General features: G+C 40.2%; 1 protein-coding gene across 2 annotated transcripts in view; it reads right to left on the minus strand.

Moving 5' to 3' along the window:
• The window catches only part of ldlrad4a (low density lipoprotein receptor class A domain containing 4a), a 232,703-nt gene that overhangs the window by 132,092 nt on the left and 75,127 nt on the right, over positions 1-25,484 (minus strand). For both annotated transcript variants that reach the window (XM_060823863.1, XM_060823864.1), the window contains exons 3-4: positions 18,014-18,409; positions 4,118-4,258 (exon numbers count right to left, since the gene is read on the minus strand). In XM_060823863.1, coding sequence (XP_060679846.1) covers positions 4,118-4,258; positions 18,014-18,053 — 181 coding nt within the window. In that variant the 5' untranslated portion in view covers positions 18,054-18,409. The remainder of the gene's footprint in view (positions 1-4,117; positions 4,259-18,013; positions 18,410-25,484) is intronic.

Consider the following 25,484-nt stretch of genomic DNA (forward strand, 5'->3'; position numbering starts at 1 on the left):
AACTGGATATAAAATTGGCTTAATGGCAAGAGATGGAGAGTGATGGTGGATAGTGCTGTAGAACAGAGAGACCTAAGGTCTCAGGTACACAATTCTTTGAAGTTTGCATCACAAATAGATAGGGTGGTTGTGAAAGCATTTAAGCATGCTCCTTCATTGCTTAGACTTTTGAGTGTAGGAGTTGGGTTGTTATAATGAGGTTGTACATGATATTGGTCAGGCCTCTTCTGGAGTACTGTGTCCCATTCTGGTCTCCCTACTATCGGAAGGATATTATTAATCTGGAGAGGGTTGAGAAGATATTTACTAGGATGTTGCCGAGGGGGGAGGATTTGAGTCATAAGGCGAGGCTGGATAGACTGGGACTTGTTCCACTGGAGGTTGAGAAGTGACCTTATAATGGTTTGTAAAATCATGAGGGATATAGATAAGATGAATGGCAGATTTTTTTCCCTAGGATGGGAGATTTCATGAATAGAGGGCATATATTAAGGTGAGAAGAGAAAGATTTAAAAAAGACATGAGGAGTAATTTTCTTTTACACAGAGTGTGGTTCATGTGTGGACTGAACTTTCAGAGGAATTGATGGATGTTGGTATAATTAAAACATTTAAACGACATTTGGATAAGTAGATGAATAAGAAATGTTTGAATGGATATGGGCCAAGAGCAGGCAGATGAGACTATTTTAGTCCAGGATTATGGTTGACATGGACTGGTTGAACCAAAGGGTCTGTTCCTTGCTGTATGACTCTAACTTGTTCTTGTTCTGTGCACGTGAAGGTTGTATATTTTCCTGATATGCAGGAAGTGGAACAAGAATACCATATTATTAAAGTGCATGCTCTTAAAAGAGCATCAAATTTAATGCTGCAAAATCTGATGCCTGATCTAGCCAAGATGATGCCCTTGATTTCTAAAGTCCAAGCAAAATCCTTAGATAAATTAACATGTTGGATAAATAAAATTAACTGAGCAAGAGTATAAAATGCACTTGAATCAAAATGTGCATTCTCCTAAAAGAATATGCAGAGGTCAGAATGCAATAGGTTTATTTTTTCTTTAAAAGGTGCTACAGCCATTTAAGTGTAGGCCTATTCCATTTAAGGGGCGGCACAGCAGCTCAGTTGCTAGTGCTGCTGTCTCATAGAGCCAAGGATCTGGGTTCAATTCCAGCCTTCGGTGACTGTCTGTATGGAATTTACACATTCTCTCCATGTTTGCGTGTGTTTCTGTCAGGTTCTCCAGTTTCCTCCCAATGTCCAAAAGATGTGCAGCATAGGTGAATTGGCCATGCTAAATTGTTCTGTAGTGTCCAGGGATGTTTAGGCTAGGTAGACTAGCAATGAAAAACTGGGGTTTGGGGATGGGGTGGATGGACTGGGTCTAGAATGAGATGCTTTTTGGTTGGTTAGTGCAGACTCGATGGGCTGAATGGCCTCTTTCTGCAGTGTAGGAATTCTATGAAATTCAATCGATTCTATGACATTTAATAAAGTAAGTTAACTTATGACCAAAATATAAATAACCTCTTAGTGCGGCACTTTTAGGCAGGAACTGCAAAGCAGAGATTAATGCAAAACTCATCCCAGCTGGATATTCATTGAATGTCAAGTTAGAATGAATGCCTAACTGAAAAAAATAGTAAGTAGGAATCCCATTCATTCGACTCTTTGGACACAGATAGGTAAATTGTTCCACTTGAATTTGGGAATCACGATCAATACCTATAACAAAAATGTATTAGCTATCCCCAAATGTTGCCAAATTTTCCCCAAAATATGCAGTATGCTCAAGGAAGCAGTAGAGACAGCTTCATTAAATATATTCAAGACACAGTTGGATGGGTTTTTGCATGATAGGGGAATTAAGGGTTATGGGGATAATGCTGGTAGGAGGAACTGAGACAATGGATAGATCATCCATGATCTTAATGAATGGCAGAGCAGGCTCGATGGGCCAAATAGCCTACTCCTGCTTCTATTACTATGAAACTATTATTGTTGTACTATCTGCATAAAGTAATGGAACATCTACATATTCCAGTCACATAATTTCATTACTGTCTTTATAGGGCTACAATTATGGAGAGAGACTTCAGGATAAAGAGTTTTTTTTTAAACTGAAGTGTAGAACTTGCCTGATAAAGCTCTTTAAGGAAATTTACAGCTATGACAAGATAAATAGAGTCATAAGATTTCCTTCGGTTGACAGGATGTGAAAATGAGGGTTCATATATAAAGATCACAAAATGATTTGAGAGAAAGGAGTAGTTAAGAAATTAACAAAATGCTGGCTTTTATATCTGAGGACTGGAATATAAGACTTCAGAGGTTATGTGGTAGTTATACAAAACTATGGTTAGACCCCACTTGGAGTAATGACAGCATATCTGGGCCACAAACCTTAGGAAGGGCATATTGGCCCTGAGGACAGAACAACATAGGTTTACAAGAATGATACTTGGACTTAATTTATGAGGAGAGATAATATAAATGAGGCACTTTTTTTCTGAATTTTAGAAAGTTAAGGGTGAGCTGATCAAAGTCTTCAAGATATTAATAAAGAAAAGTGAGGATAGATAAAGATAAACTATTTCCACTGATTGGAAATTCTAGAATTGGTGGCTTAGTCTTAAAATTGGGGCCAGACCATTCAGGAGCATTATTAGAAAATACTTTCACACACCAAGGGTGGTAGGTGTTTGGAATGCTTCCACAAAGGGCAGTGGATGTTGTAGTTAATTTTAATTCTGAGATAAACAAAGTTTTGTTAAGCAAAATGATCAAGGTATATGGGCCAAAATCAAGTATGGAGACGTAGGCCACAAATCAGTCATAATATCATCAAATGGCACAACAGTCTTAAGGGGTTGAATGCCTACTCTTGTTCCTATGACACGATTAATTAGAATACACAGTAGTGATTGTAATGAGATCAGCTGGGTGGACCTCATACAATACGATGGCATACCAACCTCTGTGAAGTTATTTCAGAAACAATTAACAAAGCATTACCAAGCATAAATGTTCTGGGTTTAGGCATTTGCTTTCAACCCATTTGGAACATTTAACTCTGATGAACCAAGTGGGAGAGTGACAAGAGAAAGGTCATGGAGAGTATGTTGGGCAATATGGTCTACCACTTTGCTGCATGACTACATTGCAGTAAATATATGATAATTTCTCTTGCACACAATATTCAGCATGCATGAATGCTTTTGCTTTTGAGCATTATGCTCTTTAAACACACGTGAATATCTCTATCAAACTTTTTCTAGCGATGTGGAAGTGCTGGTATTGGACTAGGTTAGTCAAAGTCAAAAATCACACGACACCTGGTTATAGTCCAACAGGTTTATTTGAAAACACAACCTTTCTAAGCACCTGCTGGCATGGCAATAATCTGTGGAATCTTGCAGAGGCTGCATGATCAAGTGACTGATGGAGCAAGAGGGTCAGTGCTCCAGGATGGGCAGCTTGCGTGCTAGCACTTGAAGAAGGAGCAAAGCTCCAAAAGCTTGCATTTTCAAATAAACTTATTGGACTGGTGTTGTGTGATTGCAAGCTTTCTCTCATCATGCCGCATGTTTATAAGCAGAAAATCATTTTCCAAAACTCTATATAAAGATTGTTTCACTTTGAATCAGGAAAGTTGCTTCAAATTAGGTCATTATCTAGGTTAAATTCTTTTGTATTTTAACCAGGTAAATTGCAGTTGTCAACTTCAATATCAAAAGTAAAACATAGGTTTCATATGAATTTCAAGAACAAAAAGAGTTGTGAGTAATTCATATTTCCATCAGCAAAAATGTACTTTTTGCCACTATGTCAAGATCAGGAATAAACTTATTTGACTGCCCAAATGACAATTCAAATTTAATTGTTATTTCCAGCATTTCAAAAACACTGCACTTAATTCAAAGCACCAATGTAATATCCACAAATGCAGCCAATGTACAATTCTCAAAATAAATTCATTAAAAGCCTCAGGTAATATTGCATACCTTTTGCCATCATCTAGCAAAGTAATATCAGTGACAGTAAAAACAAAATCCACTCTTAGTCTGCAAAAGTTATGGTGGTAACATACAAAAGGAGCAAAATTCAACACTTACAGTTAAAGATTGTTGGAGGTGGATGCTCAGTTACTAGTGGGCAGTTTTCTTCATCATTATTATCTCCACAATCATTTAGTTGGTTGCAAATCAAGTTTCCAAATTTCGAACAGTTGCCATTGGTGCAGGGAAATTTGCACTCTGTAAAAGAGCATGCCATTATCTATTGACATATGTCATCAATTCTTAACATACAGCATTAAAAAGCATTTGCTAAAAATTTACAGAATTATAAAAGTTGACCTTTCAACGAGCAATTACAGTTACAATAGTTAGCATCCTTCTGTTCATTTTGAAATAGTTTGGATTACAAAGGTAATCAGGAAAGTAGTGGTCAATCTGACATAGTTTCTTCTTTCTCTTCCTCACCTAGGAGCTGTGGGTAAGGGGGTGGGGGTTTGGGGGAGGCTTTGGCAGGCAGAACTCATTCCTACTTTTGCCACCTCAGGAGGATTTCACCTGTAAAATGTTTATTTTTGTCTGATTTTGGCCTTTCACATTCTTCTCACTGAGCCAGATCTTTTACTTGAAACACAACCCCCTCACATCTCTCCCCATCACACAGCCATCATTCATCTCCCCTGTCAATTAAGTAAAGTGTTAAACCCCAACATCCTACCACCATTGAACTAGATTCAACCCTTACCACATTACTGCATAGTTAATTTTCACAGTTTTTTCGCTGCCAAATTCATTCTTCTTCACCAAACTTTGTTCTACTTCATTTCCTTTTCAGAATAATGCCTTACTTAATTGCAATTCTCATTCTCTCTAAACCTCTAAATTGAATATAATATGGGAAAATGTGAGTTTCTGCACTTTGGCAGGAAGAATAGAAAACTGAACATAATTTAAATGGGTAAGACTGCAGAAAACAGAGGCACAGAGGGACTTGGGAGTTCTTATGCAAATCACAAATTATCTAACTGACACATTAAGCAAGTATTATGAAAGACAAGGTAGTAAAAAAACAGGGAAATTTTGCTAAAACTTCTAAGATACCAGTCAGATCACACCTAGAATATTGTGATAGTTTTGGTCCACTTATCTAAGAAAAGGTGCACTGGCATTGGAGGCAGAGCAGTGAAGGTTCACTAGGCTGGGTCTCTACTCATTGGAGTTTCGAAGAATGAGAGAAGATCTAGTTAAAACTCTTAGGGAGCTTGATAGTTACAGAGAGGTACTTTCCCTTGTGGTAGAGTCTAAGATTAAAGGGCATCATCACACAACAAGGGTTCATCCATTTTAGACAGAGATAAAGAGGAATTCATTCTGTAGTGAATCTGTAGAATTCTTAATGGTAGAATCCTGTCGAGGCTGGGTCATTAAGAATGCCAAAGGTTGACATAGAAAGATTTTTATTCCGGTGGGGGAATCGCGAGTTATGGAGAAAAGACAGGAAACTAGTGTTCAGGGTTATTACATCAGCCATGATTTCATTGAATGGCAGAACAGACTTGACGGCCTTCTGTTGCTCTTATGCAGTGTGCCAAACAATCCTAGCATGTCGTGCTCCACAAAACTGGAGCACATAAAGAGGAAATATGACAGATATTGAAAAGCTGGAGTGCAACAGCAGTTTTCTAAGCAGGAAGATGAGAACACGGAGCAGGAGAAACATGATCTGCAGTACGATGGAGCAATGCAGCAATAGTTGTAACAAGTCAGATAGGACTTAATTGACATTCTGTTCAAAAAGATGAGTTCTATAATCATTCATTGACTACAAATTTGTTGCTACTCAAAAAGAAAGCAGTTCTTTTGTTCCCAGCAGCAAATGCAGAATTCTTGTTTGTTAATTCTTTGCTTCACCTGTTGTGCAATAAAAGTTAACATTTTCAACCACATGAAGGCTTTCCTGCATGTGATGCGTCCATGTTCAAGAATGAGATGATTTCAGGCTATGCTGGACATTAGGAAAAGTGTAGCAGTCCCTTAGATAGGGCTCTAAGTATGATTCGAAGGCTGATAAAGTGTATTTTGATTTTTATTGCTACCATTACAATGACAGTTGATCAAAAAGACACAGTAAATCAGCAATCCATTTCTGAATATAAGCTTACATTTGTAATGAAGTGTCACCCATGCTACTTTGCTGCCCTCAGAAGCTTTCTTTTCCCACTCTCTTCCTACTATGAACACTGTGAAGGACAGTTCCTGACTGACACTGCTTGACCTGTGCACAGCTGAGATTTCCCAGGGTCCCGTTAGTTATAGAATCATACAGCACAGAAACAGACGCTTTGGTCCAACCAGTCCATGCCAAACATAATCCCAAACTAGACCAGTCTCACTGCCTGTTTCTGCCCAATAACTCTCCAAACCTTTCCTAATCATGTACTTATCCAAATGTCTTTTAAACGTTGTAACTGTACCCACATTCACCGTTCAGGTAGTTCCACACGCGAACCACCCTCCATATAAAATATTTGCCCTTCATGACCTTTTTAAAAATCTGTCCTCTCACCTTAAAAATGTGCTCCCTAGTCTCGAAATCACCCATCCTAGGGAAAAGACAACTACAATTAACTCTATTTATACCCCTCATTATTTCATAAACTTCTAGAAGGCCATCTCTCAACCTTCTATGCTCGAGTTAAAAAAGTCCCAGAATTTTGTTTTCACTCAAACCTTCCATACAAGGCAACATCTTGGCAAATCTCTTCTGAACCCTCTCCAGCTTAATAGTACCCTTCCTATAACTGGGTGATGAGAAACTGGTCATACTGTTTCAGAAGAGGCCTCACCAATGTCCTGTACAACTTCAACATGACTTTTCAACTCGTATACTCAAGGACTGAGCAATGAAGCAAGTGAGCCAAATGTCTTTTTTAAACAACCTGTCTATACATGACACCAACTTCAAAGAATTATGTGCATGGCATTCATCCATGAGTACTTTTTAAAAGTGGTTTCATCGGATTTTCCATTGCTACTGGATCAGCATTTATTGACCCTCCCATATCACCTTTGAAATGAATGGCTTGCTAGGCCATTTCAAAGGGCTATTAAGAATCAATCACATTGTGATGACAGAGGTAGCATGGTCACAGTTTGACCAGTTTTTATTTAACCAGATTTTTATTGAATTCAAATTTCACCATCTGCCATTATGACATTTGAACCCATGATACCAGAACATAAGTCAGGGATGTTCCATTATTTATCCAGTGACAATATCACTTAGACAACACCTCTCCTATATCTACACTCCCCTACTTCTGCTGTTGATGAGTGCATGATAGCACAAGTGGAGCCCATGGAGGTGTGGTGCATACTTAATGCGGTAAGCAGATACATGATATTGAAATAACTCCACAGAGGTTGGTATCTCATCACCAAGTCACCCTTTATTTACATATGAGCAGTCCTTGACTTTAGTACTGCCTCAATCAGAATCAGGCGTCAGGGTGTCAGTATCTCTGATACTCAGCCTTTTCATTTTTTTATTAACCAGTTCAAATTATAACCAAATAGTTAACATGAACAACCGCATTCAAGAAACAAAAATTTACAGGTGAAAGGGACGGCAAAGCCAGACTCCAAACCCTACCATACAAACAGTTCGCAGGGAAATGGGGACAAACCTCACCTTACATTATCAAGAAGAAACAGTGAACGCGATCATATACAGACAGTCCGATAAACCGAACAATAAAACAGTGCATATAACACACACCCCGGCAACCCAGAGAACCACCCGTCCCTCCCACCCACTCAGCCTTTTTTTTTTGTCAGCCAGGGCTCCCTGACTGGACCAAATTAAAAGGGCTTGTGCCCGAAATGTCGATTCTCCTGCTCCTCGAATGCTGCCTGGTCTGCTGTGTTTTTGCAGCACCACATTTTTTAACTCTGGACCAAATTAACAGCCCCAATCAGTGAATTCATATTCTATGAGGTCTAGCTGGCTGACCTTGTTACAATCTTTATAATCCTCCTTCTTTGGGTTCATAGACATAGACCAGCCCTTTCTCTTGGAGAGCTTTCCATGGTATTTTAGCAACAGCTCAGATTCCTCTGACTTTATGTCTGATAAGCAGTGTGTAATGCAAAGGGCTCACCTCCTGTGCCAGGATCACATTGGCAGAATTGTACTCTCTTCTTCCGTCAGCAAAGAAGTCAAGGTGACTACCTCCATCATGTCCACCTCTAATTCAGAGGACTCGATTACACTTGACGGAGGAGGTGAATCCACGAGTTCCGACAGCATTTCCCACTGTTCTGAGGGGCAGAGTACATTTTGCTCCCAAACTGTTTGCAAATTCGCAGCTTTACAAATCACTGGTCTTGACCTCATAACAGGTAGGTAAAAACAATGACTGCAGATGCTGGAAACCAGATTTTGGATTAGTGGTGCTGGAAGAGCACAGCAGTTCAGACAGCATCCGAGGAGCAGAAAAATCGACGTTTCGGGCAAAAGCCCTTCATCAGAAAGGGCTTTTGCCCGAAACGTCAATTTTGCTGCTCCTTGGAGGCTGCCTGAACTGTTGTGTTCATCCTGACATCATATCAATCATGCCTCTTACCCATGTGAGGCCATTTCATCCAATGTATCAAACTGTTTCTTGCTTGGCAAAATCTTGTGTCTGGCAATGGATTCCTGATACAGGTTCATCCTTACCTCCAGAAAGGTCAGAGTGAACCTTGTGTGCAGCCTTCTACCTATACCTGGTGCCAGTGTTATCCCTGTAGTTACATGTGGGGTGGTCCTATAATCAAATAAGAACCGTGACAGCTTGGTGTCTAGCAGGACTGTTTCTTCAGCCAGTCTTCAAAATTTAAACTGTTTCTGCCACGACATTGGATGATGGGTGGGAGGGAGCTGTCCTCATATGTCGAATCCCATTTGAGCTGGAAATACTCAAATTCCCTGCTGGTAAACAATGGCCCATTATCCGTGACCAACATTTCCAGAAGACTATGTATTGCAAAAGATGTGCATAAATTTTCTATCATCGTCCCCATGTTTGTCACATGAACTCTTTGACATCCAACCATTTTGAGGGTGTTCACAATCATTAAGAACATTGAACCCACGAAAGTATCTGCATAGTTGACACGCAATCAAGTCCACGGTTTATCTGGCCATTCTTCCAGATTCTTGGGAGCTGCTGGCAATTTGTCATTGTTGATGCTCTGGGAATGCCCTACCAACGTGGCTATGTCTGCATCCAAGCCTGACCACCAGACATAAATTCTGGCCAACATCTTCATTTTGGAGATGCCGAGATGGCCCTGGTGGAGTTCAGCCAATATTTGAACCAGTTGCTTTGCTCAGGACGATCAGTCTTGCTCCCATTAAAATATACCATTCTAATTGTTCCAGACCATTGGTATCCCCCATTTAATAACAGTTTCAGCTTAAAAGGACTGGATCATCGTGTCCAAAGTCTAATATTGTCAGCTGTGACTGGGGGCATGTCCAGAAAATTTCATACCATGACAGACTCTTCCATTGCAAATACCACAAGCTAATGAAAGGCATTCGTCACTTGGCCTCCCAGATGGGTGTTTTAATTTATAATTAAATTCTAAACTCTTCGTATCAGAGCCCACCGCTGAATTTGGCCCAAAGCTGAGTGACATTGTCTTGTCCTCTTTAAGCAGACCAAGTAGGGGTTTGTGGTCCGTGATTATTACAAATTTTCATCCAAGGTATAGTTGGAACGTCCTGACTCCAAATGTGCCTGTCAATCCTGCATTTCTATCTAAGTGTACATATGCTTTGTATTAGTCAAAGTCCTGGATGCATAAACTATTGGGTGTTCCTCTCCATTGGGCCACCAATGAGCTAATATCACCTGATACTGTATGGGAAGGCACTGCAGGTAAACACATCTTTCTTGGCATTATAGTGTGTCAGCACTTACAAGGATAAGTGTTGTCTCTTAATTGAAAGTTACAGATTGTCTATGTGACCATTTACAAAGATGACCCTTTTTAAGGAGTTGTTGCAAGGTGCCAGGATGGATACCAGCTTATGTATGAACTTTCCATAATAATTTACCAGCCCAAGAAATGACCTTAGTGCTTGGACAGACAAGGAGCTCAGGCACCTATGATCACCCTCACTTTATCTTCCAACGAATATAACCCACTGTTGTTGACTACATAACCCAAATAAGTCATTTTGGAGGCCTGGAACACATATTTTTGCATTTTCAGGCAAATGCTTGCCTTGGAAAAATGGGATTTGGGACTAGATCCAAGTTCTCTAAGTGTTCGTTATTAGTTTTCCCTGTTATCAATATATTACTATAAATGCAAGGTGCTGCATTTTGGGAAAGCAAATCTTAACAGCACTTATACACTTAATGGTAAGGTCCTAGGGATTGTTGCTGAACAAAGAGACCTTGGAGTCCAAGTTCATAGCTCCTTGAAAGTGGAGTCACAGGTAGATAGGATAGTGGAGAAGGCGTTTGGTATGCTTTCCTTTATTGGTCAGAGTATTGAGTACAGGAGTTGGGAGGTCATGTTGCGGCTGTACAAGACATTGGTTAGGCCACTGTTGGAATATTGTGTGCAATTCCGGTCTCCTTCCTATAAGAAAGATGTTGTGAAACTTGAAAGGGTTCAGAAAAGATTTACAAGGATGTTGCCAGGGTTGGAGGATCTGAACAGGCTGTTTTCCCTGGAGCGTCGGAGGCTGAGGGATAACCTTATTGAGGTTTACAAAATTATGAGGAGCATGGATAGGATAAATAGGCAAAGTCTTTTCCCCGGGGTCGGGGAGTCCAGAACTAGAGGGCACAGGTTTAAGGTGAGAGGGGAAAGATATAAAAGAGACCCAAAGGGCAACTTTTTCACGCAGAGTGTGGTATGTGTATGGAATGAGCTGCCAGAGGATGTGGTGGAGGCTGGAGGCATTTGGATGGGTATATGAATAGGAAGGGTTTGGAGGGATATGGGCTGGGTGCTGGCAGGTGGGACTAGATTGGGTTGGGATATCTGGTCGGCATGGACGGGTTGGGCCGAAGGGTCTGTTTCCATGCTGTACATCTCTATGACTAGGTAAATGACAACCTGAGGTAGACCTTGCAAAATATTCTCTATTGTCTGCTGAAAAATTGAACAAGTTGATGATACCTTGTATGGCAGCTTCTTATATTAGTTCAAGCCCTCATGGATACTAATTGTAGCGTACTTCTGGGAACCCTCCTGTCCAAAGAACAACACGTTACCACCATCTTCTGTCTTCCACTTTCAAGGCAATTTTGTAACCAATTCGCTAGCTCTCCCTGGATCTCATTCATCTAACTCTACTAGCTAATCTAGGGAACCTTGTCCTAGCCTTGCTAAAATCCATGTAGACAACTTCTACCACTCTGCCCTCATCTACCTTCTTGGTTACGCCCTCAAAAAGATCTCAATCAAGTTTGTGTGACATGATTTTCCATGCACAAAGCCCATACTGACTATCCCTAATGAGTCCTTGCCTCTCCCATATGCATGTAAACCCTGCCTCTCAGAAACCCCTCCAACAATTACCCACATCAGACGCACCAGTCTATAATTTCTGGGCTTTTCCTTGCACCTTTCTTAAATAAAGGCACAACATTAGCAACCCTCCAGTCTTCCAGCACCTCACCAGTGGCCACAGATGATACAAATATCTCTGCTGGTGGCCTGCAATTTCTTCCTTAACTTCCCACAATTTCCTGGGATACACATGATTTGGTCTCAGGGATCTATCCACCTTTGTGTGTTTTAAGATCGACAGCACCTCCTCTTTTATAATGTGGACTATTTTCAAGACATTACAATTTATTTCCCCAAATATCCGAGCTGGCATATCTTGCACCACCATAAAAAACAATGTGAAATATTTATTTAGTTGCTCACCCATTTCCTGTGGTTCCACACAGGCATGGCCTCAGTGATCTTTAAGGGGCCCTAATCTCTCTCTAGTTACACTTTTGACCTTAAACATATTTGTAGAATCTCTTTGGATTCTCTTTAACCTCACTTGCAAAGGCAATCTTATTTTTTGCCCTCCTGATTTCCCTCTCGAGTGTGTTCCTACTCCCCTTGTACTCAAGGAATTCACTTGATCCTAGCTGTTTATACTTGGTATAGGCCTCCTTCTTTTCCTTGGCGAGAACCTCACACTGGAGCATCTGTGATGTCGACTAGGATAGTCGAACAGGCAGAGAAGACATGGGCATGAATAGGCATAAAGGAGAACTGGAAAGCTAAATTATTTTCATGCAAAGAGCACTTAGAGCATTGATCAACACATGTTTACCAAGCTGAGCACGCCACTAATAAGGGATATACAGGCAGAAAAGCATTCGGGGGTGACCATCAGGTAGACTAGTAAGTATGAGCAGGTAGAGCAAGGCTTCCCTGTGTGCCCTTCCTCTCAAGCAGATATACTGGATTGGGTACTGTTCGGGCGGGTTGACCTCTCATGGAAAAGCAGCAGCAGCCAAGTTTGTAGCTCTATCGTTGGCTCTGCTGCATAGCAAGGGAGGAAAAAGGAGCACTTTAGTGAGAGGGGACTCTATGTGTAGTTCTGTCTGCAAACAAGACTTTTAAATGTATATTGCCTCCCTGGTGTTAGGATCAGAGATGTCTCAGAATGTCTGCTATACTCAGAATATGGCAAAAGGAAGATAGGTGAATGCATGGCTCAGGGGATGGTGTAAGAAGAAGGGCTTTAGATTTTTGGATCATTGGACACTTTCTGGGGAAGGTGGGACTGGTGCAAGCTGGATAGATCACATCTGAGCCAGAATAAGTCCAACATCTTTGCTGGGAGGTTTGTTTGTACAGTTGGAGAGGTTTTAAACTAATTTATCAGGGGATGTAAAATCAAGAACAAGGTTCAGTCAGATACAGAAGGAATACTAGGATAGTCGAACAGGCAGAGAAGACATGGGCATGAACAGACATAAAGGAGAACTGGAAAGCTAAATTATATGTATTTTAATGCAAAGAGCACTTAGAGTATTGATCGACACATGGGAATATGATATCATTATGATCACTGAGACATGGTTAAGGAAAGAGCAGGACTGGCAGCTCAACATTATAGGGTAGAGATGATGGCATGGGAGAATGACATAGAAGGCTCTTCAAATGAGGTCATCTAAGTAGATGTTTAAAATAGAAAAGCTATCATTTTGCTGGATATACACGACAGCATTCCAACAGTGAGATGGAGATAAAGGAGCAAATATGTGGATAAATCACAAAAGGAGGTGAGAGGAGTAGGCTTGTAGTAGGAGGAATTTCAATTTTAGTTTCATGAATTAAGATCACCTTAGTCTGAAAGGATTAGGCAGAGTGGAATTTTTCCAGTGCACTCAGAAGAGTTTTCCGTGCCTACAAGATCATCCTACAAGAGATGGGGAATTCTAGGGAGTGAAGCCAGTCAAGTGGTTGTCAGTGGGAAAACATTTTGGGGATAGTGACCATAACTGGAAGTTTCAAAGTCGTGATGGAAATGGTTAAGAATGGTTCTAGAAGTTAAGTGTCTAAATTGAGGGAAGGCCAATTTCAATATCATTGACAGAATCTGGCAAACATAGATTGGGAGCAGCTACTTGCAGGCAAGTCTACATTTAGAAAGTGAGAGTCTTTTAGAAGTAGTATATTGAGAGCTCAGGGCCAGCTTGCACCTCTAAGTCTAAAGGGCAAGGGTAGCAAGGCTAGGGAACCTTAGATGTCAAGGTATATCAAGAATTTGATACAGAAAAAGAAGAAAGCATTTGTTAGGTGCACAGCATTAAAAACAGAAGAGGTCTTTCAGAAGTATACTCTTTAGGGTGCTGAAAAAAGAAATTAGGAGAACAAAGAGGGATTGCAAAATATCTTTTCCAGGTAGAATTAGGTCTATTGCCACATGAGTGCAATGGAAAGTTTACAAAGTCGCCACTTACAGCGCCATCTTAGCTATAAAGGTATCCAGGTACAATACCTTAGGAACAGATTAGAAAAAAATCAAAGAAATAAAGAGATCAGCACTACAGTCCTTCGAGCAGACTGTGCTGGGACTTGCCTCCAGCCCAAGTCGAATTCAACCTGATTCAGTACAATGGATTCAGCCCCACTCCGGGCTCCAAGCTCCACCACAAACAATGACCCATTGAGCACTGAGCACAGTCGCAGCCAATTATCCATATGTCCGACTGTGGGCCCACCGCAGACACACTCCAGGCACCAAGCACCACTGTAGCTGACAGCCCATTGAGATTCCACTGTGAGTCTACCGCAACCCCACTCTGGAGACCAAACTCCGCGCAGCTGAGGGTCCACCAAGCTCCCAGGTCCAGGCTCCAGCCTACCGAAGCCAAGATTTCTTGATCTGGGTATAGTCACTGCTCCTGCTAACAACCCTCTGACACCCGCTCTGGCTTCCGCATGTCAAGAGATGAGAGAAAATAAAAGATAAAGAAAAAAACAGAAAAGAGGAGAGAGAAGGGTTTCCTCCGGGTGCTCCGGTTTCCTCCCACAGTCACAAAGATGTGCGGGTCAGGTGAATTGGCCAAGCTAAATTGCCCGTAGTGTTAGGTAAGGGGTAAATGTAGGGGTATGGGTGGGTTGCGCTTCGGCGGGTCGGTGTGGACTTGTTGGGCCGAAGGGCCTGTTTCCACACTGTAAGTCTAATCTAAAAGGAAGGGTTAGGCCAGCCTGGAGCATATGCGTTTAGGAGCCTTAATACTCCCTCTACCATGCCAGTATCACCATCTTAAAGTAATTATGTGTACAGTGTAGCTCCTGACAGCTGGAAGTTGGCAGTGAGATTCTGACTGAGAAGGGCTGCCTTCTGAAACATTTAAGACCTTTGATGTTGAATCTTCAATGACTCTTAGCCTGGATTTCAGTAGGCATGAACTGATATATCTCAGAGATTGCAACATTGTGGGCGGCACGGTGGCACAGTGGTTAGCACTGCTGCCTCACAGCGCCAGACACCCGGGTTCAATTCCCGACTCAGGTGACTGACTGTGTGGAGTTTGCACATTCTCCTCATGTCTGCGTGGGTTTCCTCCGAGTGCTCCGGTTTCCTCGCACAGTCCAAAGATGTGCAGGTCAGGTGAATTGGCCATGCTAAATTGCCCGTAGTGTTAGGTAAAAAGGGTAAATGTAGGGGAATGGGTGGGTTGCGCTTCAACAGGTCGGTGTGGACTTGTTGGGCCGAAGGGTCTGTTTCCACACTGTAAGTAATCTAATCTAATGAAAGTCGGTAAGAGCATGAAACATCTGGAAGGGTTTGATAGACAAACAAGGAATGCACACTCCATTGGAGTCCTCTTCCAGATGAAATTTCACAGAAAAAAACCAAAACATTTTGTAAGTATATTAAGAGCAAGAGGATGATTAGGGCAAGAATGGGGCCTAATAGACACCAAAGAGGCAATTTGTGTGTGGAGCCAGAGGATATTGGTGAGGTATAAAATGAATATTTCTCATCTGTATTCACGAAGGAGAAAATTATTGTAGCTGGAGATTTCAGTTGGCATGATTAGGTTTTACAGCATGTTAAGATTAATAAAGAGGAGACAAAAGATCTGTCCAGCAGGCATAAAGGTGCATAAATCCCCTGGGCGTGATGAGATGTATCCCAGGCTGTTGTGAGAGGCAAGGTAGAAGATTGCTAGGACCCTGGCAGAGATACTTAATACTTTGCTGGCTGCAGGTAAAGTGTCAGATAGTTAGAGGACAGCTCATGTGGTTCCTTTGTTTAAGAAGGGCAGCAAGGTGAGTGATTATAGACCACTTAGTCTGATGTCAGAGAAATTATTTGAAAAATATGTGAGGGATGGGATTAACCAACACTTGGAAAGGCAGGGATTAATCAGGGAGAGTCAGCACAGATTTGTTGGATGGAGATCCAATCTGAACTAATGTAATTGAGTTTTTCTTTGCAAAGGTGACTAAATATATAGATGAAGGAGTGCAGTGATTTGGTTTACATGGACTTCGATAGGGACTTTAACAAAGTCCCACATGGAAGGCTGGTCCAATAGGTAAAAGCCAATGGGATTCAAGGCAAATTGTCAACCTGGATTCAAAATTGGCTTGCAAATAGAAAGCAAAGACTGATGGTGGAGGTTTCTTTTTGTGATTGGAAACATGTGACTAGTGGTGTGCCACAAGGTTTGGTGCCAAGATCCTTGCTGTTTGCTCGGTATGTAAACTTGCATGTGAAAATACAAAGTACAATTAGTCAGTTTGCAGATGACATAAAAATCGGTAATATTATTGACAGTGAGAAGGATAGTCTCAGGCTACAGTTTCATATTGACCTGCTGGTAAACTGGGCAGAGCAATAGTAGATGGAATTTGATCCTGACAAGTGTGAGGTGATGCATTTTGAGAGGTCTAATAAGGGAAGAATGTACACAATGAATGGTAGATCTCTAGGGAGAACTCAGGGTACAATTCCACAGGCACCTGAAGGTGTCAGCACTAGCAGACAGAGCGGTGATAAAGGTAAAGGTAAATAGGATGCTTGCCATCATTAGAGAGAATATAGAATACAGGAGCAATGTAGTTGAAATAAATCCACAAAGGCTAGTATTCCATCACCAATCACCCTTTATTTACACGCGGAGAGTTCTTGACACTGATCCAGTTCCCTTATAGCCAACTCTCAGCAAACAAGATGTCTGACACTCCTGTTTATATTTGCCAGTCAGGGCTCCCTGACTGAACCAAATTTACAGCCTCAACCAGGGAACTCATTCTATGAGGTCCACCTGGCTGACCTCATTATAATCACTACAAAAGTCTTGTCGCAATTTTATAAGGTTTTGATTAGGAAACAATACCGTGTGCATTTCTGGCTGCCACGTGATCATAATGCACTGGATAGGGTACAGAGGAGATTCACGAGGATGTTGCCTGGGATGGAATGTCTCAGTTATGAGGAATGACTGGATATCCAGTCTGACTAATATAATTTAATTTTTGTTTTGAAAAGGCAACTAATTATATTGATAAGGGTAATGCAGTTGATTCAGTTGACATGGACTTTGATAAGGACTTTGACAAAGTCCCACATGGAAGGCTGGTCCAAAAGGTAGTAGACTATGGGATTAATGGCAATTGACAAAATTGGCTTGCAAATAGAAAGCAAAAGGTGGAGGTTTTGTTTTCATTGGAGCAGAGGAGGCAGAGCATGAATCTGATTGAGGTATATAAAATTATGAGAGGCATAGATAGTGTAGATCCTGAGAATCTTCTCCCCATGGCAGTCGTATCAAAGACCAGACAATATAGGTTTCGGGGTGATCAGAGGAAAAATGTTTTCACCCAGAGGGTGGTAGAAATGTGGATCGCACTGCCTAAAAGGATGTAGAGACAAATACTCTCAACATTTAAAAAGCATCTGCATGAGCACTTATAATGCCAGGGTTTAGTAGACTACAGACCAGATTCAGTTAAGTGGGATTATGTTTGATGTTCATTGATCGACACAGACACGATAGGCTATAATGCGTGTTTTTGTGCTATATGACTGTCTGACAAGCAGAGATCTATCATCTCTCATACTTATGAATGCTATCTCATACAGAGGTATTATTTTAAGTACAAACATTTCAAGTACTTACAAATGGCTACTTTATACTATCCTGCATGGTTTTCCAACTTGCATACTACTCAACTTGCGAACCTATTTGCAATCTGAAAAGGGTTGTACATATTCTAAAAGTTTTTATGCAATTATATGCTACCACCTTTTTGGTCATAACATTCCATCTCAAAGTAATGCGCTGCTGAAAAAAGTTCTCATCTTCATTCTGCTCATCAGCTAATTATCTTAATCTATGTTTGTTGGTTATTGATCCATTTGTCATGGCAATTTTCTCTTAATTTGCTCAAACATATTTTTGTAGAGTTTCTATGAGTAATCTCTACTGTAATAGACATTATCAAAACACTTACCTTTTAAAGCATTTGTGGATTGAAGATCAGCTTCCTGCATACTGTTTTCCAAGCAAAGCTTGCAATGTCAACTTCAACTTATCCTCACTGAGCGATTTCGAACAGAAAGTAGCCAGGACACCTCCATTGCTGGTCTTGACAGTCCATTTCTAATTGCGGTACATTTCATCTGCAGATAAACAATCTCTAAAAGCAGTTGTGCAACAAAAGTTGATGTTCCAAACCGACAAAGTATTAGCCACCAAGTCACAAAAATGTTGCCATTGTAAACTTGAAGGTAACAGCAGAAAGAGGAACCAACTCCACTGTTGTCTTTTTGAAAATGTAGTTATAATCTTCTCCAGGATTTAGTCACAAACATTTTCAATTCCCATTCTATGGCACTTCATGCATGTTCTGAAAAATTAAAATCCAGAGAAGATTATGTTTTTATGAGCTACAGTTATTATGTTAGTAAGTTTGACTAAGAGAGACAGGCTTCAAGGAAAGCTAGTTCATATTGAAAGTCTTCAAATATAAAATGAAATAAATTCAACAATTCTCAAAACAAATTTGTTCTGTTGACTTTGAAATGCAAAAAAAAATTACATTTCATAAACGTGTATCATTGAAAAACATAATGAGATTCATGCCTTCATGATCATGTTTGCCAAGTATTTTCCAGTTTAGAGCTTTTGGTAAAAAAAAACTGCAATATGGAAATCCACTTTGCATCACAAAATAAGGAATGTTTTAACTTACCACCTAAATTACTACGAAGGTGAAAATGCTAGGAACGGCTTCTGCCGTAAGAAGTTTGCACCAAAACAGAAGCAGCAAGAAAGATAGTCATTTAACAGAGATAGTTATTTAAAGGTGAGTAAAAGTTTTTTAAAAAGTCTATCAATCTAGATGTGGTGAAATTATACATAACATATATAAATAAAAGATGTTTACCCATAGTATTGGTTACTAAACTAGACAGCTCAATTAGGTAATTTGTAGACAACAGCAAAGTGAATGCAGTCACAAAGACAGATTCATAATCTATCCTAGGCTAGAAGAGTACATTGATAGAGCTGGTACTGCATCATTCTTATCCAAAATTGATTTGTTAAAAGGATATTTGCAAGTACCATTGACAACAAGGTCGAAGGAAATTTCCACTTTTGACATACCTAATAGATTATACCAATGGCGGGTTACACCATTTGGATTTAAGAATGTCTCAGGCACATTTCAATGATTAACGAGTAGAATTATAGCTGAAAAAGCTAATTATGTTGTTTATATGGATGGCATTGTAGTACATAGTACAACATGGACAGAACTCCGTTAGAAAACTTGTTTTTTCAATTACAGTCAGCCAGATTAGTGTTAAATCTAATAAAAAGTGAATCTTCAAAAGTCAAGGTGAGGTACTTAGGACATGTCATAAGGATAAGGTCAAGTGTCACCCAGAACAGTAAAAGCTGTTTTCCCATTCACGGAACAAAGCGAGAGATAACAAGGATCTTGGGAATACATAGATTTTATTGAAAACTTGTATCTAACTTTAATACCATATCATTGACTAATTTGCTGTGTACAGAGACAAAGATGGTGCAGTCAAGAGAATGCCAGGTAACCTTTGAAAAGCTAAAAGCAATTTTAATGAACGGATATGTATTAACTGCACCTAACTTTAGCAAACCATTTAAATTGGCAGTAGACACTAGCAATTTGGGGATTAGAGTAGTTCTCTTACAGATGCTAGAAGGGAGAAGCCCCGACTTATTTCTCCAAATTGAACCAACATCAAAGGAAATATTCAGCAATAGAAGAGAAGGCATTGATGGTGTCAGAATTTCTTTGACACTTTGAAGTTTATGTTTGACATTGAAACTGTGAAGCCTCGTTTTTTACTGACAGGAATATGTTAACTTTTCTATAAAAGTTAAGAACTCAGATCCCAAAGTTATTCAGATTGAGCTTAGATCTTTAGCTATTTAACAAAAAAATTTACATATTTCCACAAAAGAAAATGTAATTACTGATGTGTTAGCCCAAATATAAACTGCTGTGAATTTAAGAATATGACCAAGTTGAAAAGTGATTAAGAATCCGGTGGGAGGAAGATAAATATCTGCGAGTTTTGTGTTTTGTTTGTCGTTTAAGTCTTTCTAACCTTGTCACTTTCTAAAATGGCATTTCATGTTCTGAGAGTGGAGGCACATTAGAACCTCCAGTCATTTTTCTATTTTGTTTTTGGTTTGGAGCTGTGAATTGACTGTTGAGAGCTGAAAAGTGAACTTTGGACTGTAAGCTTTTGTTTGTTCTGTACTTTTGAAATATAGTCCAAAGATCACTTTTGTTTTTTTGTTTGAGAGGCAAGGTGTGAAATTAATTGCAGATTTGTTCTTAATAAAAGAGCTCCATAAACGCTCCAGACAGGCCTTACGTTCAAATAGAAGGCAGATATTTATTTGAATGATAACAGGGCATCATAGAAAGTTGATCACTCTAGCAAGGAGAATTCAAAGTTTGAACTGCTTTTTGGACTGTGCGTTTGGGGAATAATATGAATGCTACAACATGAAGATTTGCCTAACATCCCACCATCAGCTATTAGAAGTTCAGAGAATAGAAACTAAGTAACTGAATCTTCATTCAAATTGAAGATGATGATATAATAGCCATTACTGAGAAATGGCTGCAGAATGGTTGGGATTGGGAACTAAATAAATTAGGTTGTAAGGTTTACAGGATGGACAGGAAAAAGGCAGAGGAGGTGAAGTACCCTTATTGATTAGATACAAAATTACTTCAATGGCAAGGGAGGATATAATAAGAGGAAAGCATTCAGTGGAGACTGCATGGGGGCGGGGGGAACTGAGGAATAATGAAGGCCCTAAAACTGTAATAGATGTTATGTACAGACACCCTGGTAGCAGCTCTGAAGTGCTTGATTGCATAAATGTACCAATTAGGCAGGTGTATAGCAAAACCAGAGTCATATGAATTTGGGGCTTTTAACTTTTTTTAATAGATTTTTTTATTGAAAATTTAACATATTTTTACAAGTTTACAAATTTAAAAAAACCCAAGTATAAACACTGATATACAATTAACTCTTAAATAATAACCAAAATCTATCAAACAGAACAAAAGAGATACCGAGACAAAAAAACAAAACTCAACTAACTACTAACCTAACCTACAACTAACCAGAGTGTATAATTAAGTCTCTTACATTATTCAGGGAAAAACAACGATGGATAACACAGAAATTGAATAGTGAGATACATGCTTGGAATGTGTTAACATCAAATCATAACAAAACCCGTATTCCTGCGTGATATGTCTCCCAAGGGGCCCTGGACTAGCCAGGTTCGCCATCTCAGTTAAAGAAAAGCCCTTGTTAGGATGGCCAAAATATCTGTATTTGTGTAATTCAAGAAGGGCTGTCATACTTTACGGAATAATTCGGTCTTTTGGTGCACCACATTTGTAAGGACGTCAAGGGGAATACATTCCATAATTATTCTGTACCAATTCGGAAGTCCAGGGGGGCCCTCAGCCACCCTGTTTACCAAAATATTTTTCCTTGCACAGAAAGAGAGAATAGAAAATAATCTCTTCCCATGCATATCTAGGGAGGGTAAGTTCGAAAAGCTCAAAAAGAGAGATACTGGATCCACTCTAATTTCCGTTCCTAAGATTTCTGTAAGAGCACTTGCTACTTTTGTCCAATATCTGCGGATCTTATGATAGGTCCATAAGCAATGTACAAGAGTGTCCACCTCTATTTTACATTTGGGACACAGTGGAGATGCTCCTGCCTTAAATTTTGCCATTCGGTCCAGTGCTATATGGGCCCTATGAAGTATCTTCAACTGAATGGCTGGAGTTCTGTTGCAGATGGAGATTTTTCTGGCATTTTCCCAAATGTCATTCCACATTTCTATGGAGATTTCCAGTCCCAAATCCTGGTCCCATGTTTTAAGCAGATTGTCCATATCTCCCGATATTTCATCACGTAATAAATAATAAATAGTGCCGACTGAAGATACCCCCATTGGCCATAACACTCTATGTTCTCCATCTGATTTATAAAGACTATCTAATAGTGTAGTTTTCTTCTGTATGTAATCTCGAATTTGGAAGTATCACCATTAGGTAATCCAAATTTCTGATGCAGCTATACAAAAGACATCAGGACCCCTTCTTTAAACACATCCCCTAAACAGGAGATACCCCTGCAATTAGGAACTAGAATTAGGAAGGGATGAAACTGAAGACAAGATGACCAGGAAAATACAGAGGAAAATCTATAGAGGAGAATCAACAAAGCTGGCTGGCTTTGAAACATCTTTTTTTTGTAAATCTTAAATCGTGTTTTTTTAAAATCAGACCAGTATTGTAAAGGGGGAGGTAAAAGATAGGTTTAAGAGAAAGGAGTTGTAACTAGCTGTTCTTTTAATGTTCTGTGTTGGACTTAAAGAATAAAACTGTTAATTTTTACTTCACATAGAATATTACAGTGCAGTATAGGCTCTTGGGCCCTCAACGTTGTGCCAACCTGTGAAACCAATCTGAAGCCCATCTAAACTACACTATTCCATTCTCGTCCATATGCCTATTCAATGACCATTTAAATGCCCTTAAAGTTGGCAAGTCTTGACCAATGCAGACAGTGCACTCCATGCCCCTTCTACACTGACTAAACAAACTGCCTCTGACATCTGGTCTGTATCTATCACCCTTCAATTTAAAGCTATGTTCCTTCGTGCTAGCCACCACCATCCGAGGAAAAAGGCACTCGCTGTCCAACCTATCTAACCCTCTGATGATCTTATGTCTCAGTTCAGTCAACTCTCAATCTTCGTCTCTCTAACGAAAACAGCTTCAAGTCCCTCAGCCTTTCCTTCTAAGACCTTCCCTCCATACCAGGCAATTACCATCCTAGTAAATCTCCTCTGAACCACTTCCAAAGCTTCCACATCCTTCCTATAATACAGTGGCCAGAACTGTATGCAATACTCCAGGTGTGGCCACACCAGAGCTTTGTACAGCTGCAGCATGACCTCATAGTTCCAAAACTCAATCTCTCTACCAATAAAAGCTATCACACTGTATGCCTTCTAAACAGCCGTATCAACGTGGGTGGCATTTTTCAAGGATCTAGTACCTGGATACCGAGATCTCTCTGCTCATCTACACTACCAAGAAACTTACCATTAGCCCGGTACTCTCACAGGAATGCATAGCCACCAGGATACGTGAACATCAACTAGCCACAAAACAACATAACCAACTCTCACTAGTATCCTTACATACAGATGAAGAAGGACATCACTTCGAATGGGACAACATATCCATCCTAGGACAAGCCAGCAGAGACACACACGAGAATTCCTAGAAGCATGGCATTTCAACTGGAACTCTATCAACAAACAAATTGATTTGGATCCCATTTACCACTCCCTGAGAAGAACAACAGAAAATGACATCACCATGTGAAATTATGTCACCACAGAAATGATATCACCAACCCTGGAGAAACTCAAATATATAAATAGAAAGTGGGCTATGCCACCAGTGCTTCATTCAGAGGCTCACTGAACAGGTTACCTAGTATGGTGACGGAGCGTCTGAAAACGAACCTTTCAGCTCAGCGAGCAAACCTACATCCAGAGCCTTAACCTGAGCTACAAATCTTCTCAAAACTCACATAATACACTAAATCTGGCCAGAAAATTGAAAGTCAATGCCATCCGACAGACCACCACCCGCGAACAGCTGTACTTCCTGCATGAATGCCTAAGGAAACAGGTACTACCTAAATGTCTTAAATACAAAACCTCCCCTTAACACTCCACTAGCCAAAAGAATAGTTTAGATCAGAGTGGTGCTATAAAAGCACAGCAGGTCAAGCAGCGTACGAGGAGCAGGAAAATTGACATTTTGGGTAAAAGCCCTTTCCCAGGAATAGAAGCAGGAAGCCTCCAGGGTGGAGAGATATCTGTCCACTCTGGAGGCTTCCTGCCTCTAGTACTGATGAAGGGCTTTTGCCCGAAACATCGATTTTCCTGCTCCTCGCTTGCTGCCTGACCTGCTATGCTTTTCCAGCACCACTCTAATCTAAACTCTGGTTTCCAGCATCTGCAGTCCTCACTTTTGCCTAGCCAGAAGAATAGGAGAGCAAAACAGCCACATAATGCTTATAAAATGTTTAAGGATGCCCACAACAGACTCTGTAAATACAACCGGGAAATTTTGCGCCAAAATGATTTACTCAATATGCAATGGATCATGAATGGACAGTCACAGTACAACAAGTCATAGATATTAGATAGTGATAAAACACAGAAAATGAAAAAAACTAGACCTGCAGAAAAAACTGGACAAACTTACGCAAAATAACAACATTGACAACACAGAAGCATGGATTTTAAAAAAACTTATCTTCCCAATCCTCAACAAACACTGAAAAAGCCATCTTAGTAAGAGCATTAAATTACAACTTCCAGGATGCGGACAAGATAGATTTCTTAGCAGCATTAGAAACAACACTGAAAGACAACCAACTCACAGAACAAACCCAGCAAACCATCAGACAGCCAGTCAAACCAACACTAAGCAGGAAAAAGAGAGGAAACATACTCAATACACAAGAAAGGACAGCACTAAAAAGACTTTAAAAAATTGTTATCCTACCTGCAAACAAAGGACGCTTGATAGTCATCTTAAATCAAAGAGATTACATTGAGAAAGCAAATGCACTACTGGCAGATAGCAACACTTACCAACAAGTGGCGATACACCCAATCCCATAACTAGAGAACGAAACACAGCCTCACTCAAAAAACTTCAGAAATCTGGAGAAATAACTAAGGCTAACTTCCAAAAAAAACCCAGACGGATCCATCATACCATGCTTCTACGGATTACTCAAAATTCACAAACCAGGAGCCCCCCTCAGACCCATAGTCTCGCTACCTGGAACACCAACTTACAGATTGGCCAAGGAGCTACACCAAAGACTAAAACACTTAGTAGAAGATGCATGCCACTCCACCCAAGAATTCCTGAAGACCAAAGACACCAAGAAAGAAGAGGATGAAATAATGGTTCCCTTTGATGTAACAGCCCTGTTCACACCCATCAATACCAACCTAGCCAAGGAAAAACTGACTACATTATTAGAAGAACCAAAATCTCACACACCAAACACCACCTACTTCTTCAGCAAGGACAATATCGTCACGCTAGTGGACTTATGCCATACCACCCACTTAGCTTTCAACAACAAGACCTACAGACAAACGAACGGAACACCCATGGGATCTCCGATAACAGGGTTCTTAGCAGAGACTCGAACAAACAGCTCTGCCAACCATTCAACCCAAACTTTGGGTCCACTATGTGGATGACACCTTTGTCATCACTAAACAAAACAAATTAGAGGAAACCTTCAAGACCATCATTAATACCTTTCTGGCACAAAATT

This window comes from Hemiscyllium ocellatum, chromosome 4 (assembly GCF_020745735.1).
Source record: "Hemiscyllium ocellatum isolate sHemOce1 chromosome 4, sHemOce1.pat.X.cur, whole genome shotgun sequence".
NCBI classification, from domain to species: domain Eukaryota; kingdom Metazoa; phylum Chordata; class Chondrichthyes; order Orectolobiformes; family Hemiscylliidae; genus Hemiscyllium; species Hemiscyllium ocellatum.